Source organism: Anabrus simplex, chromosome 5, assembly GCF_040414725.1.
Source record: "Anabrus simplex isolate iqAnaSimp1 chromosome 5, ASM4041472v1, whole genome shotgun sequence".
Taxonomy (NCBI): domain Eukaryota; kingdom Metazoa; phylum Arthropoda; class Insecta; order Orthoptera; family Tettigoniidae; genus Anabrus; species Anabrus simplex.
In genome coordinates, this window is record NC_090269.1 from 28,704,430 (window position 1) to 28,718,075 (window position 13,646).

A 13,646-nucleotide genomic window follows, 5' to 3' on the forward strand; every position below is an offset into this window, starting at 1 on the left:
TGGACGTAACGTTAGGGCCTGCAATGCAGGTGGACCCGGACCTTTAAAGGATCACGCAGACTCACAGCCACGCGCTCCCAACCGCACGGCTAACTCACTCGGTAACAATGAATTATTTTATGGGCGACTTAAACATAAGATGGCTAAGCGAGATTTACAAATGTCTCTGAGGTTTATTTATCCTGAAACAAAATGAGTACGAGGTTAATTTTGGGGGTAAAGGCAGCCGGACATGGGGTTAACCTTCCTTCATAGCCAACCGAGCAAGTTGCAGCTGTGAGCGTGTATTCGGGAGACAGTGGGTTCGAACCCCACTTTCGGCAGCCTTGAAGATGGTTATCCACGGTTGCCCATTTTCACACCAGGCAAATGCTTGGCCTGTACCTTAAATAAGGCCACGGCCGCTTCCTTTCCACACCTAGGCCTTTCCTATCCCGTCGTCGTCATAAGACCTATCTGTGTTGGTGTGACGTAAGGCATATACCAGGATGTCCCAGGAGGAATGGCCAGTATTCAGGGATATTACATGAAAGATCATGTTTTGCTGTTCCTGCACAGGTTGTTCAGAAGAATGGAAGAATACCTGTTTCACGCAATGTGCTAAAAACTCTGTTAAACACTCTATGACCAGGAATTCGACGTGTCAGGAACCGCCGGCGGTAGCAGGAGCACTGCCATACCAGAAGCCGTAAACATTCACCATGTCTGCATAGTGTAGTGTACAAACACGCTTCTCTCTGATCGACTCTCAATCCTTCGCACTACTCCATTCACAACATACCATGGACAACCGCGCGTTCAGCGAGCTTCTTCAATGCCAGAAAGACATCCCTAGCAAAGACGTTGAAATCAACGAGGTAGGTTGGGATAGAATAAAATGTCAAAGAGGTTGGGTGGGTAAGAGTCATGCCTGCGCGCCGCTAGCCCAAACTCAAATGTAGGCCTACATTAAATGTGTTCTATCTTGGAAACCATTCGGAATACGGCATATGACCATATGAAGTTTTCTGCTTCATATGATGGTTCCTGCTCTATCTCTGAATATATATATTTGTAAAAGCCGCCATAGCCTGTATGGAGAGTGTTCCGCTAATAGTGCTAATATATTTGTGTCGTATGTCAGCTTTATATTCAATAAATATGTAGACACATTCTTCAAAATTTTTGAAAGTTTCTCAATCGAAAAATGGTGTTAAAGTCTGCTTCGTGAAAATGAAATGATCACAATTTCAATAAATTAAACACGAATTGTTAACGATTAATTAATTTGCATTTAACGAATCGTTGTCGAGGGACATCTGTGTGGAATATGGAGTCAACAAGTGTAGGATTCAAAGCATCGAAAGGGGACAACTGACTCAGGGCGTATGCCACTACCTCGAATGAAGTAATCAATACTCTAGAGTACGCTGAGATGAGGCCTCTTTAATAAAAGAGCCTTCTATATATCTCTCAGCCATGACCATCCAACAATACTTCACATCACAGTCTGCAAGATCACATCGATCATCTGTACGATAACGTCCCTCTCTCAGTCATGGTCATCTCTAAACACATCACAGCCTGCACGGTTGCTAGGTAATATCGCATCACATATTTTGTATGGTGGTGGTGACTATTGTTTAAAGGGGAAGTACAACCAGGCAACCATTTTTTCTATAACACTAATCAGAGAGAAAAAAGGAAGGGATCCGACACTTCGAAAAATGACGGTATCGGCGAAAAAACACAAGGGCCACGAAGGGCGTGAAAATGAAGGATTCCCTAGGCCTCCATACGTAATACCGTCGGGGTCGAAAAAGAACAAGAGTTGACCAAAGGAGGTCGGATAGGATAGATGAAAATGAGGAGCTTGCTACAAGTAAGTGGAAGCAATGCCAGGAATCAGCTAAGGGCCCCATGGTCGCCAACCCACAATCCAAAGTTCAGAGTCCCTGGGGCCCCTTTTAGTCGCCTCTTACGACAGGCAGGGGATACCGTGGGTGTTATTCTACCGCCCCAATCCACAGGGGGTTCACATATTTTGTATCACTCATTTCGTGACGCAAATTTTCAGATGAACCCCCCCCCCTCACCCTGCCAGTCATAAGATAACATATTTATGTCAAAATTGGTGCATGTTGAGGTTAAATCACTTTTTGGCTGACAAAGGCTTTAAAGACGATTTACTCTCAGTGAAGTGCGTGTTATGTCATTTTGCGGACTTTTTGTCTGTCACGATGTTTCTTACCAATTTCGTGATGAATTATTTCATTTAAGCTTTGCAAATGTATTCTGTATGAATTGTAACTTGGTTCAAATATAAATATCTTGATGTCGCAAATAGCAAAGGAAGAAAAAGAAGGAAGAAAGAAAGAAAGAAAAAAGAAAGAAAGAAGGGAAAAATGAAAGCGGGAGTTAATGGTATTTTCCTCATTAGCTCATTCAGTTCCTCCCCATTGTTACAAATTTATTCGAGGATCTGGTAACTTGACACTTCCTGCTCCACGTACGTTGCAAATAATATGCCCAAAGCTTATAACAAACCCTCTGCAGGAAAAGAATGACAATTATCTACTCTATATGAAGAGTAAATTTCCATTACTCACTCCAGAAGACAAATTAGTGCTATTGTAGATGGATGAGGTTCATATCAAACCCCAATTAGATTTCAAACAGGGCAGGGTAGTAGGTACTGCGATGAACAGTGATGAATGCGCCACAAGTGCATATGTTTTCATGGTCCATAGTGTACTTTCACATTATAAAGATGTTGCTCATATTGTATCTGTCACTAATATTCATGGTGAGGAATTATTTAACACTACGAAAACAATAATCCTTAGTTTGGAAGAAATAGGCTTTGAAGTAGTAGCAGTTATTGCAGATAACAGTGCTCTGAACAGGAAAGCAGTGTCTCTTCTTAGTGATCCGCCTGAATTGAAGCATGTTTACAGCCATCCCAAAGACAAAAACAGAAAGATCTTCTTTATCATAGACACCGTCCACATTTTAAAATGTGTTCGAAATAACTGGTTAAATGTAAAGGACCAGCAACTCTATTTCCCAGACATAACTGACTATGAGAAGATGCATATTGCATGTTTTAGTGTGTTGAAACATCTGCATTCATTAGAAAAGAAGAATCTTCTAAAATATGGGTTCTCCCTGACACTAAAAGCTTTGTATCCAACAAATTTGGAACGTCAACATGTTTCTTTGGCATTAAAAATTTTTATTAATCATCCACTAGCTATTGCCCTGAAGGAAATAGGACCTAAGAAGAACTTGGAATGCTGGGAAAGTTCAGCAAATTTTATAGAAATAATCTCTACTTGGTGGGACATAGTAAATGTCAAAACCCTGTGGAAAGGTAAACGTCTCAGGAATCCTTTTCAGGAGCCTATAACCACAGTCTCGTGTCATACTGAGTATTTGGAGAAATTAGTGCAATGGTTAGATAATTGGAGGTCGAGTACTTCTTATGGAAGACTCAGTAAAGAGACACACACTGCATTGACTCTCTCTACAAAGGGTTTATTGGAAATGGCACATTACTTTGTTATTGATAAAGGCCACAGCTTTTTCTTGCCTGGAAAAGTACAGACGGATAACTTGGAAGCTCGGTTTGGTAAATATCGACAGCTTGCAGGTAGTCAGTACAATATATCTCTCAGACAAATATATGAAGTTGAAAATAAATTGCGACTTCAGTCTGTTATGGAATTGGATGCTGCTATTGCTGACTGTGTAGAAGACAATGAGTGTGACCTTGGTGTATTTGTGGAATGTACAGCAGATGAAAATGACGTGGATGGGATTGAAGGAGAATATTGGCCTCTGTTACATTACATCAGTGGATACTGTTCCTATAGTATAATGAAAAGATACAGCTGCGATTATTCCTGGGGGCAAAGGCGACCGGGCGTAGAGCTAACCACTCTACCCCATCACGTGCCGAGGTTAACAATGGTGGAAGCCTTTACCTTCCATTCCTCCAAGGGCCTTCATGGCCTGTACGGAGGTGACTTTGCTTTACTTTTCATTAGTATATAAGTTAATTCTGTGATATAAGAATCTATAATAACATGTTTTTACTTTGCATTATTTTGCATTTTTTTGCCGATTCGGGATATAGAGTAAATATTTCAACTTCTTAAAAGGTTTTAGGTCAATATATAGTATTTTTAAGGATGTTTGGATCAATATAAAATGCTTTTTTTTTAATTTATGCATGTATGATTAAAGTCCACAAGTGACACCACAAATAACATAAATTTTTCTTACATATGGTTTAATTTGCTAGGTACCCTTCATGATCAAGCAATCTGACTGAGCAGTTGTTGGTGACTAAGAAAGGGTATTCAAGATAAATATTATAATTAAGTGGTCCGCCTATTCAATACAATATATAATTTAGTATATCTAGTACATGTTTCGTCCCCTAAGGACATCATCAGCTAATAATAAATTAACATTAATATATCAGAAATAAATATTATTAAAATTGGAAAGACATATTAACATTTTTTGACATTTAAAATAAGATCTTCGTAATTTTGTTAAAATTGCAAGTCATAAGACAGATAAAACAGTTAAATTATCCATATTTCTCTTGTTGATGTTCTTGGAAAATACCAGTTTTGCTTATAAAATCTTAAAATGTCATTTGTTGTAAATAGCACACTTGATATGTATCTCTTGGTAGAAGATTTGTTGAAACTTAGTAAGCTTTCCTTAGACGGTATAATAAAATTTTAAATGCTTCAGAATTTAAAGTCAGATCGGGGCCGTGATGGTAAAGTTCTGTGTGGTAATGAATAAAAAAATTTAATTCCTTATTATTGGCCCCGATGTGCGGAGAAGGACTCACTTCTACCGAGGTAAGTGTGTACACACAGAGATACACATCAAGAAATATGGACAATTGTTTTTATCTGTCTTATGACTTGCAATTTTAACAAAATTACGATCTTATTTTAAATGTCAAAAAATTTTAATATGTCTTTCCAATTTTAATAATATTTATTTCTGATATATTAATGTTAATTTATTATTAGCTGATGATGTCCCTTAGGGGACGAAACATGTACTAGATATAATAAATTATATATTGTATTGAATAGGCGGACCACTTAATTATAATATTTAAGTTTATCTTGAATATTCATTGATTGATTATAGTCAATACGGGATTAGTATTACTTGAAATGAAGCTGTTAAAGCTTATCACTTGTAATAAGAAAGGGTAAGCAAAGGATTTATGAGTCTTGTGTTCCCAAGGTATGTGCAGGAATACAATAAAGAACTCTGATAATTAGGAGAAAGTATCTAACGTGTCTTAAGCACAAGCCTTCGCCTCCGCCCCTACAGCCAATCATTCACCCCCGCATACCTCAAGGCCAATAATGAAAACGAGAAGGGATTGGAAAGGATGATTACACAACTTTCCGCTTCAGTACAGAATTATCCTCTCAAGTAGCTCTGTGCAAGAAAAACGCCGAAAGTGAAACTATCACAAAGTGTTGCTGCCTTCTTTTTTTTTATTTTTTTATTTTTTTTATTTTTTTACAATTTGCTTTACGTCGTACCGACACACACAGGTCTTACAGGTCTTATGGCGCAGCCCCGGCATTTTCCTGGTGTGAAAATTGAGAAACCACGGTAAACCATATTCAAGACTGCCGACAGTGGGGTTCGAGCCCACTATCTCCCGAATGCAAGCTGATAACTACGTGACCCAAACCACGCATCCACTTGCTAGATATGACAAAGTGATTTTAATTCACTTACTGAATGTATTTGGAAAGAATGTGTTTACAACAGATAGGCATGTTTTGTTTTGTAAATTGTGCAGTTTTAAAGTGAATGCGGAAAGGAAGTTTGTTGTACAACAGCACATTAAGCGGGAAAAAACACTTCCAAGTAAATTAGGAGATAATTATTTCTGTAAAAACAAGAGCTGAGCAGTGAACAGAATAGGGATACATTGCTACACAGTCTCCAGAATTCAGTTAAGTAAAATATTTTAAGTATTTGTTTTACGTATTTTACAACATTTTTCCATAAATATCAGGACATTTTGTTGATCATTTTCAGTGATTTGTTTAGGTCAACAACATTATCACCTATTAATTATATTTATTTTAACTTGAACAGTGTACCATTAATGATATCTATCTAAAGAAATAATATTAATGAATTTCATGGGTACAATATTAAAGACCTGCCTGGAATAAGGATGTAACCAATCATTTAAAAAAAATGAGATTTCACTGGAAATACGGCGTATCATTACGCCTCTATGCTGCGGTGTCATCTTATGTCTTACATTATTTTGAACCTCAAACTGGTTTACAGCCAGCAGAACTTTGTCCTCCGTGGTGTGAGGATGGAACATCGGTCAAGATGGTGGACAGTGCTTCTGTTGGTTCATCACTAGGCGTAATAGATCATTTAAATAAAGGGCATAAACGAAATCACATCTATATTTTGAACTATTTTCTTGACATTTCGTGTTATTATTTTTACTGTTACACAAATATTATTTGCAATCATTTGTGATCCAAGTGCTTATACACGATTTCTCTTCTATTATATCGTCGCTGGAAAGGTAAAAGGTTGTATTCCACAAAGCTCTTCCTATCAATTATTCTCCTTAAGACTGGTCACGCCTCCCAGCCACATATGGATACGCAGTCCATCAGAACAATGTCCGTTGTGTTCGTTTTCCTATGTCGACGATTAAACGAAAATGAACCTTACATGCATTGTACACTAGGAGTGCGTAAATACGTAATGCAAACGAACATTCCTACAGTACGGTACTGTAAGGTTCATCTCCTTTACACATGGGCATAGGAAAATGAACACAACAAAATTTGTTCTGATGGTCTGCATATCCATACGTGGTTGGGAGGCGTGGCCAGTCTTAAGGAGAATAATTGATAGGAAGAGCTTTGTGGAATACAACGTTTTACCTTTCCAGCGACGATATATAAGACATATTCGCAGATTGTTTTCCACTGATCACTTCCTTCTTCATACTTTGTTTTTAAAACGTGAAGTTACAACAATAAAGTATCGTTTTTAATAGGTGAACTAGTTTGCACACCTGTATTATCAGAAGCGTAGCCAGGATTGGCTGATGGGGGGTTATAGTTACAAAATTATGACAGAACATAATGCAGGTGCTTGTGAGGTGCACGCATGTATGACTTGTCATTACAAGGACACTGACATAAGTGAATTGTGTCGATATTCAGATTGCAGTGTACTACAAAATCTTACATTAAAATACATAAGAAGAACAATACGATGAAAGTAAACATTTTGACGGCGAATGATATGTTCAGTTTACAATCTAAAATCTAACTTTCGAGGCGTCTTAGAAAATAGATTCAACAGATCTGTTGGTTCTACACTTGTGTCTCTAAAAGTTTATTTAGTTTATTGTCAGTTTCTACTTATTTGTTGTAATATTTCCATGAGGTGGGGAGGGGGTTCTAACCCCCAGTAACTCCACCTTGGCTACGCCCCTGTGTGTTATCAGTAGATGAACTCATTTGCGCACTCTCATATGTAACTGGTTCAAGTAGTGTATACCATGAAACAAAGTCCTGAAAAATTACTGATTTGCTGGTTACATCCTTATTCCACGGAGGTCTTCAAATGTAAAAAGGCAGAGGAGTGCTTGTTACGTAATAATAGTTCATGATTCTAAACGTACTGACAGCTAACTTGGAATATGGTTAGGGACATCATATGAAAAAGAGTTTGTTTCTTTTAACCGAAAGTTAGGAATTGCATTTACCTGTCATGCTGTCCGTCGCCGCTACCCAACGAATGTTCTCGAAAGCACTCTTCTCTAGTTTCTGTGAAGGTCCTACCGACTCACACCACCTTGCCATACTATTCTTGCCACATAACCATTCGGTGTAACTGCGCAATTAAGCAGCAACTAGACACAAGGGCATTTCCCAAACCCGTCCGTCGACGATAATGTAATCTACGAGGTGATAAAGGCAGTGACACATAGCCTACAGCACTTCCTTGTCGTTCAAACATTGTGAAAAGGGAAAATAATATGCTCCCGTATTGAGTCTTGAGTGGAAAGAGGACTTTTTTTTTCAACCGGAACGGTCTGAAACGTATTCCGGTAAAATGTTAGGACTTCAGTAGTCCCTAAAAAGTAAAAACTAGGACTCTCTCCATTTTAAATTCTCAGTTATGATGTTGAAAACGTAAAGCAAAAGGGAAATCTCACAGTTTGACTCCATTGTTTTTAAAAGTAATTTCCTTCATTTCAGTTCCTCCTTTTGTTGTTTGGGTTATCAGTCCATAGAAGGGTGTGATGTAGCTCTTCATGTCATCCTATGCTGTGCTAAAGTTTTCATTTCTAAATGACTACTATATCCTACTTCTACTCGAATATGTTTGTCATATTCATACCTTGGTCTACCCCTACCGTTCTTACCGCATACACTTCCCTCAACTGAATAAGTCCTATTATGTGTCTTATTATTCCATTTCTTCTTCTCGTCAAATTTCGCCAGATCGTTCTCCTGTCAGCAACTTGATTCATCATTCTTGACTCGATCTACTCATCTTACGTTCAGCATTCTTGTGCAATACCACATTTCAAAAGCGTATATTCTCTTTCTTTGTGTGTTTGTTATTGTCCATGTTTCCTTTACATACAATGCCACACTCCAGATGAAAGTCTTCAAAAATCTCTTTCTAAATTTGATGAGAAGAGAGAGAATGATAGTACACATCTTAAGACACCCAGGACTTGTTCAGATGGTTTCTTCTTCTTCTTCTTCTTGCTAGGGGCTTTACGTCGCGCCGACACAGATAGGTCTTATGGCGACGATGGGATAGGAAAGATCTAGGAGTTGGAAGGAAGCGGCCGTGACCTTAATTAAGGTACAGCCCCAGCATTTGCCTGGTGTGAAAATGGGAAACCATGGAAAACCATTTTCAGGGCTGCCGATAGTGGGATTCGAACCTACTATCTCCCGGATGCAAGCTCACAGCCGCGCGCCTCTACTCGCCCGGTCAGATGGTTTCTAAGAGAAGTGTAGGCGGTAAGTAGGGTAAGGCGTAGACCAAGGTATGAATATGACAAGCAGATTAGAGCAGATGCAGGATATAGTAGTTACGTAGAAATAAAAGGATTAGCATATGATAGGGTGGCAAGGAGAGCTGCATCAAACCAGTCTATGGGCTGATGACTCACATACACACTGTAGCTTTTAATCTCATGAACTGTGTCATTGATTTTATGATTTTTTGAGGGAGATCTTCCTTCCCCCCTTTCCGAAGAATCTTCACCCAAAAAAGTTTGTAGGAAAGGCATTATGACGAAAAATCTGCCTGAAAATTACGTCATACAGTTATCAGAAAATGTTAGTGCGCAATTAGTTCTCTTAACACTGGGTCATTTGTCTTGGTTTCTGCCCAACTACCTTTCGGTCAACCTTCTCCATCAAATTGCCCCTTAACGCACTTGGTCATACTTTGTGAGGTCTGGCTCCATTGCTAGATGGTTAGCGCGCTGGCCTTTGGTCATAGGGGTCCCGGGTTCGATTCCCGGCAGGGTCGGGAATTTTAATCATAATTGGTTATTGTGACGAAACTTGTAGCTCGGGCCTCAGAAGTGAATAGTTGACGCTTATTGTATCTGGTCTGAGTTTACATCACTAGTTTTAGAATAACTTGCAATTTGCGCCCACTGGAATTTTACCCTTGTTAAGAGACTAGGAAATAACACAAGGTCACCTTAGAATTAGTGACTTGTGACCACTTCAGGTAGTGACTAAATTACTTTTCTCCCCTCACCTTTCTTAAATATTTCAACAGAGAAATTTTTGAGGACTTCATAGTTAAATTAAGAGTGACAGAGTTGGACAAAAATATCCTAAAGAAAATGTATTGAAAGTGTTAAATTAACCCTTTACTGCATGAATTATTTTTCGTTTTCGTTTGGTGAAGAAAATTTCAAGCTTCAATGTTCAACTTACGTTCAGTGTTTTAGATCTACCAGCAATTCTTAACTAGGGCTAATAGCTTAACACTCGTATGTGATGTGGAATGCCATAACGGGGTATATATACGTTTTTTCACGATTTTAACATTCAAAGACCGAACATTACTGCCTACTGGCCATGGGTACGTATTGCAGGGCGCAAGTATACTTGCACGACCGTAGGTCGGTAATGTCTTTGAGGTTGAGCCAGAGGTACTCCTGAAGCCTGTGTAATGTGATGGGGAGGGCCCACGGAAAATAAACGGTGGTTGGTACGCGTGGATGCTGACGGGGTGGAAGGAGTACCTTTGGTTGTAGGGCTGTTTTGTCTTATGTAATGTAAAAAAAAACAAGGCATCACTGGTATATGTCTTTAAATGACTGTACAGTTGAAGGTGTGCCGTAAAACTACCTCAGTACACAATCAATTTCCATTGTGATGTGGAATGCCATAACGGGGTATATATACGTTTTTTCACGATTTTAACATTCAAAGACCGAACATTACTGCCTACTGGCCATGGGTACGTATTGCAGGGCGCAAGTATACTTGCACGACCGTAGGTCGGTAATGTCTTTGAGGTTGAGCCAGAGGTACTCCTGAAGCCTGTGGTAATGTGATGGGGAGGGCCCACGGAAAATAAACGGTGGTTGGTACGCGTGGATGCTGACGGGGTGGAAGGAGTACCTTTGGTTGTAGGGCTGTTTTGTCTTATGTTATGTAAAAAAAAACAAGGCATCACTGGTATATGTCTTTAAATGACTGTACAGTTGAAGGTGTGCCGTAAAACTACCTCAGTACACAATCAATTTCCATTTATACAGGTGAAAAGTTGTATGTTGCCCGAGGGCAACAGTATGCAGTAAAGGGTTAAAAGAAAATGCGTTGAAGTGTTCGGGGAAGAATGCTTCTCAAATGCAAGAAAAATCCCCTACTGCAAAGTGTGCGAAGTTAAAGTAAGTGATATAAAGCGGTTTAATGCCCAGCAGCATAATAGCACTGCTAGACAAATACAAATGCTGAGATGAATGGGGTGAAGACAAATATATTCGCTCTTACTTCTGCTTACCTTTAGTCCTTTTTCCTCCAGAACAGTTATCCATTGTTCCAGATTCTCTTCTGCCCCTTATTTATATTCTGCACATAGCACGATAGCATCGGCCTACATCAGTGGACTGTGCCTTAATTTAGGCCACAGTCACTTGTAAAGGCGTGTTCGGTTCGCCTGGAAGGACGTAGGTTCAAATCCCCGTCAGGAAGTCGTAAAATTTAAGAAACGAGATTTCCACTTCTGGAGAGCTAACCACTCTACCCCATCAAGTACACCACTCCAAGGGCCTTCATGGCCTGTACGGAGATGACTTTGCTCTATTCACTTGTTTCCCACTTCTAGCCCTTTTCTATTCCATCGTCGCCATAAAACCTATCTGTGTCGGTGCGACGTAAAGCCGATTGTAAAAGAAAATCCCTGACCAGACTAGGAATTGAAGCTGGGGCCTCCGGGTAAGAGGCAGGTGCATTTCCCTTAGATCGCGGAGCCGGCTGATCACAAACATAACAAAATTAAATTATTCCATAGAGATTATTGTTGTAAAACACCCACGACTTATAGTAAAGCTTGTCGGCTTTCGTAACTCGAACTTGTCGAGAACAGAGCTGAGGTGATAAGTACGTGGGTCTTACTGAACACAAGGCTGTCAGTATACGAAACGTGACCTGAAGTTAATGTTTCTTGGAGCTCATAACAAAGCTCTTTCTTATGAATCGAACCGATTACTGCATGTACCGAACATGTGCAAAGAAGAAACCGCTCCTTAGTGGCCTTGAACATATCATGAAGCATTTCAGACATGTTTTAAGATACCTTTCCCGGTAACAGGCATTGTACAGTGGTATAACGTCTCTTCAGTGTTGTAAGAAATTTCTATTTATTACAAACTTCCAAGTTATGCAGAAGAATTTGAACGAAGAAAGTTTTGTTATGAACTTACGTGCTTCAGGTCGTATGACGTTAGCAGCAGCGCCTAGAGTTGTCAAGTATTCCGACTTATGAGGAATTATTCCGATTTTCCTCATGAAAACACAAGTTTAATTAACGCCAGTCGTCTGGCTAGGCTAGAGGGATTCATTTAAGGATAAATCTCCTACACACTGAAAGCTCTTAAATTTGTGCTTTTAAATTTGTTCCTAAAACTCAAAATTATATTTTTAATGCTATTACAGTAAAATATTCTTAGTTATTTCTCTGGGTGGATTTATGTACCGCCGATTTCTTTGTAGAGGTAAACACGTGTACGAGAACACAAAAACTTCAAATATGTAACATATTTGACAAACTGTTAGTGAATTTCAGGATACAATATTGTTAATTTCAAAGTACCTTCGGAGGACAGGTCTACCAACATTTCTTCTTTCTGTCACGCGTATATTAATGCTGGTTTTAAAACAGGACTTGCTCATTTCTTTTTATGTATTTATTTCTCCTTTCTTAATCCGTTTACCGTCCTGGGTTGGCATTTCCCTTGGACTCAGTCAGGCATCCCACCTTTACCTGGAGCATGAGACGTTGAGTCGGGGATACAACGATGGAGGAGGACCAGCACTTCGCCCAGGCGGCTCATCTGCTACGCTGACCTCTCGAGGCTGAGTGGATCCCATTCCAGTCCTCGAACCACGTTTCAAATTTCGTGGCAGAGCCGAGAATCGAACCCGGCTCTCCGGGGGTGGCAGCTAATCAAACTAACCACTACACTAGGCATACGATGAGTGTAACAGTGGGCAAAGTTCTCCCGGACACTTCGATCACTATACCCGAGTTTGAAATTGAGGCGAGAAGTAATGAAAGAAAGAGGGCAGAAATCCACGTCATTTTCAATTTACGTTCCAAGAAATAAGTTAATTCTGTTCATTGCAGTTAGGCCTACAACCTCAAATATTTTTGTAATGTGTGTAATGAATTACAATTTTCACTATTAAATGTTAAGAGGTGCTTTAGAAACATCTATATATATAAAATAAGACTTTTGTCTGCACATTGCTTGTTCGGAATGGAGGGAGATGTTGAAGATGACAGCGATGGTTGCACCAGTACGTACTCTGGCGGGACGTTCTACCAGCACAGGCCACTGCAGACACTGCAGTGAGTATGAAACCTTACCACATGTGCTGGGGAGTTGCCCTCAAGGAGAACTGCTTAGGATCAAACGCTATAACATCATCAGAAAGCTGATTGCTAATGCTCTTCGTCTCAAAAATCTAGAAGTGTACGAAGAAGTCCACTGCCTCGCCGAAGGAGGCAGCACTCGCAGGATTGATATTATAGCGATTGACAGACGGAGGAACAAAGCAGAAATTATTGATCCTACGGTACGCTTTGAATCTTCAGCCTCTCAGCCGACTGACGTAGACAATGAGAAAAAGGATATCTATAATCCAACCATCCCTTTCTTTCTTGAGTCGTATAACCTTAAAAAAATTACGGTGACTGGACTTTTCTTTGGCACGAGGGGAACAATTCCCAAATCTTTCGTCACATGGCGACAAAAATATAAACTAGCGAGAAGCCTACAAGATGAAATAGTCGTCTCACTCATCAAGTACTCCGTTTCGATTCTTCGTCACCATTTATATGGAGTT

The 13,646-nt window shown here is 39.6% G+C and overlaps 1 protein-coding gene across 3 annotated transcripts in view; it reads right to left on the bottom strand.

The window, feature by feature from the left end:
• The window catches only part of LOC136873694 (peptidoglycan-recognition protein LE), a 65,198-nt gene that overhangs the window by 34,612 nt on the left and 16,940 nt on the right, over positions 1–13,646 (bottom strand). For 2 of the 3 annotated variants that reach the window (XM_067146821.2, XM_067146823.2), the window contains exon 1: positions 7,793–7,921. The exons of the other annotated variant lie outside the window; for it this stretch is intronic. In XM_067146821.2, the coding sequence (XP_067002922.2) occupies positions 7,793–7,889 (97 nt within the window). In that variant the 5' untranslated portion in view covers positions 7,890–7,921. Of the gene's footprint in view, positions 1–7,792; positions 7,922–13,646 lie in introns of those variants that run through there. 3 annotated transcript variants of the gene reach the window in all.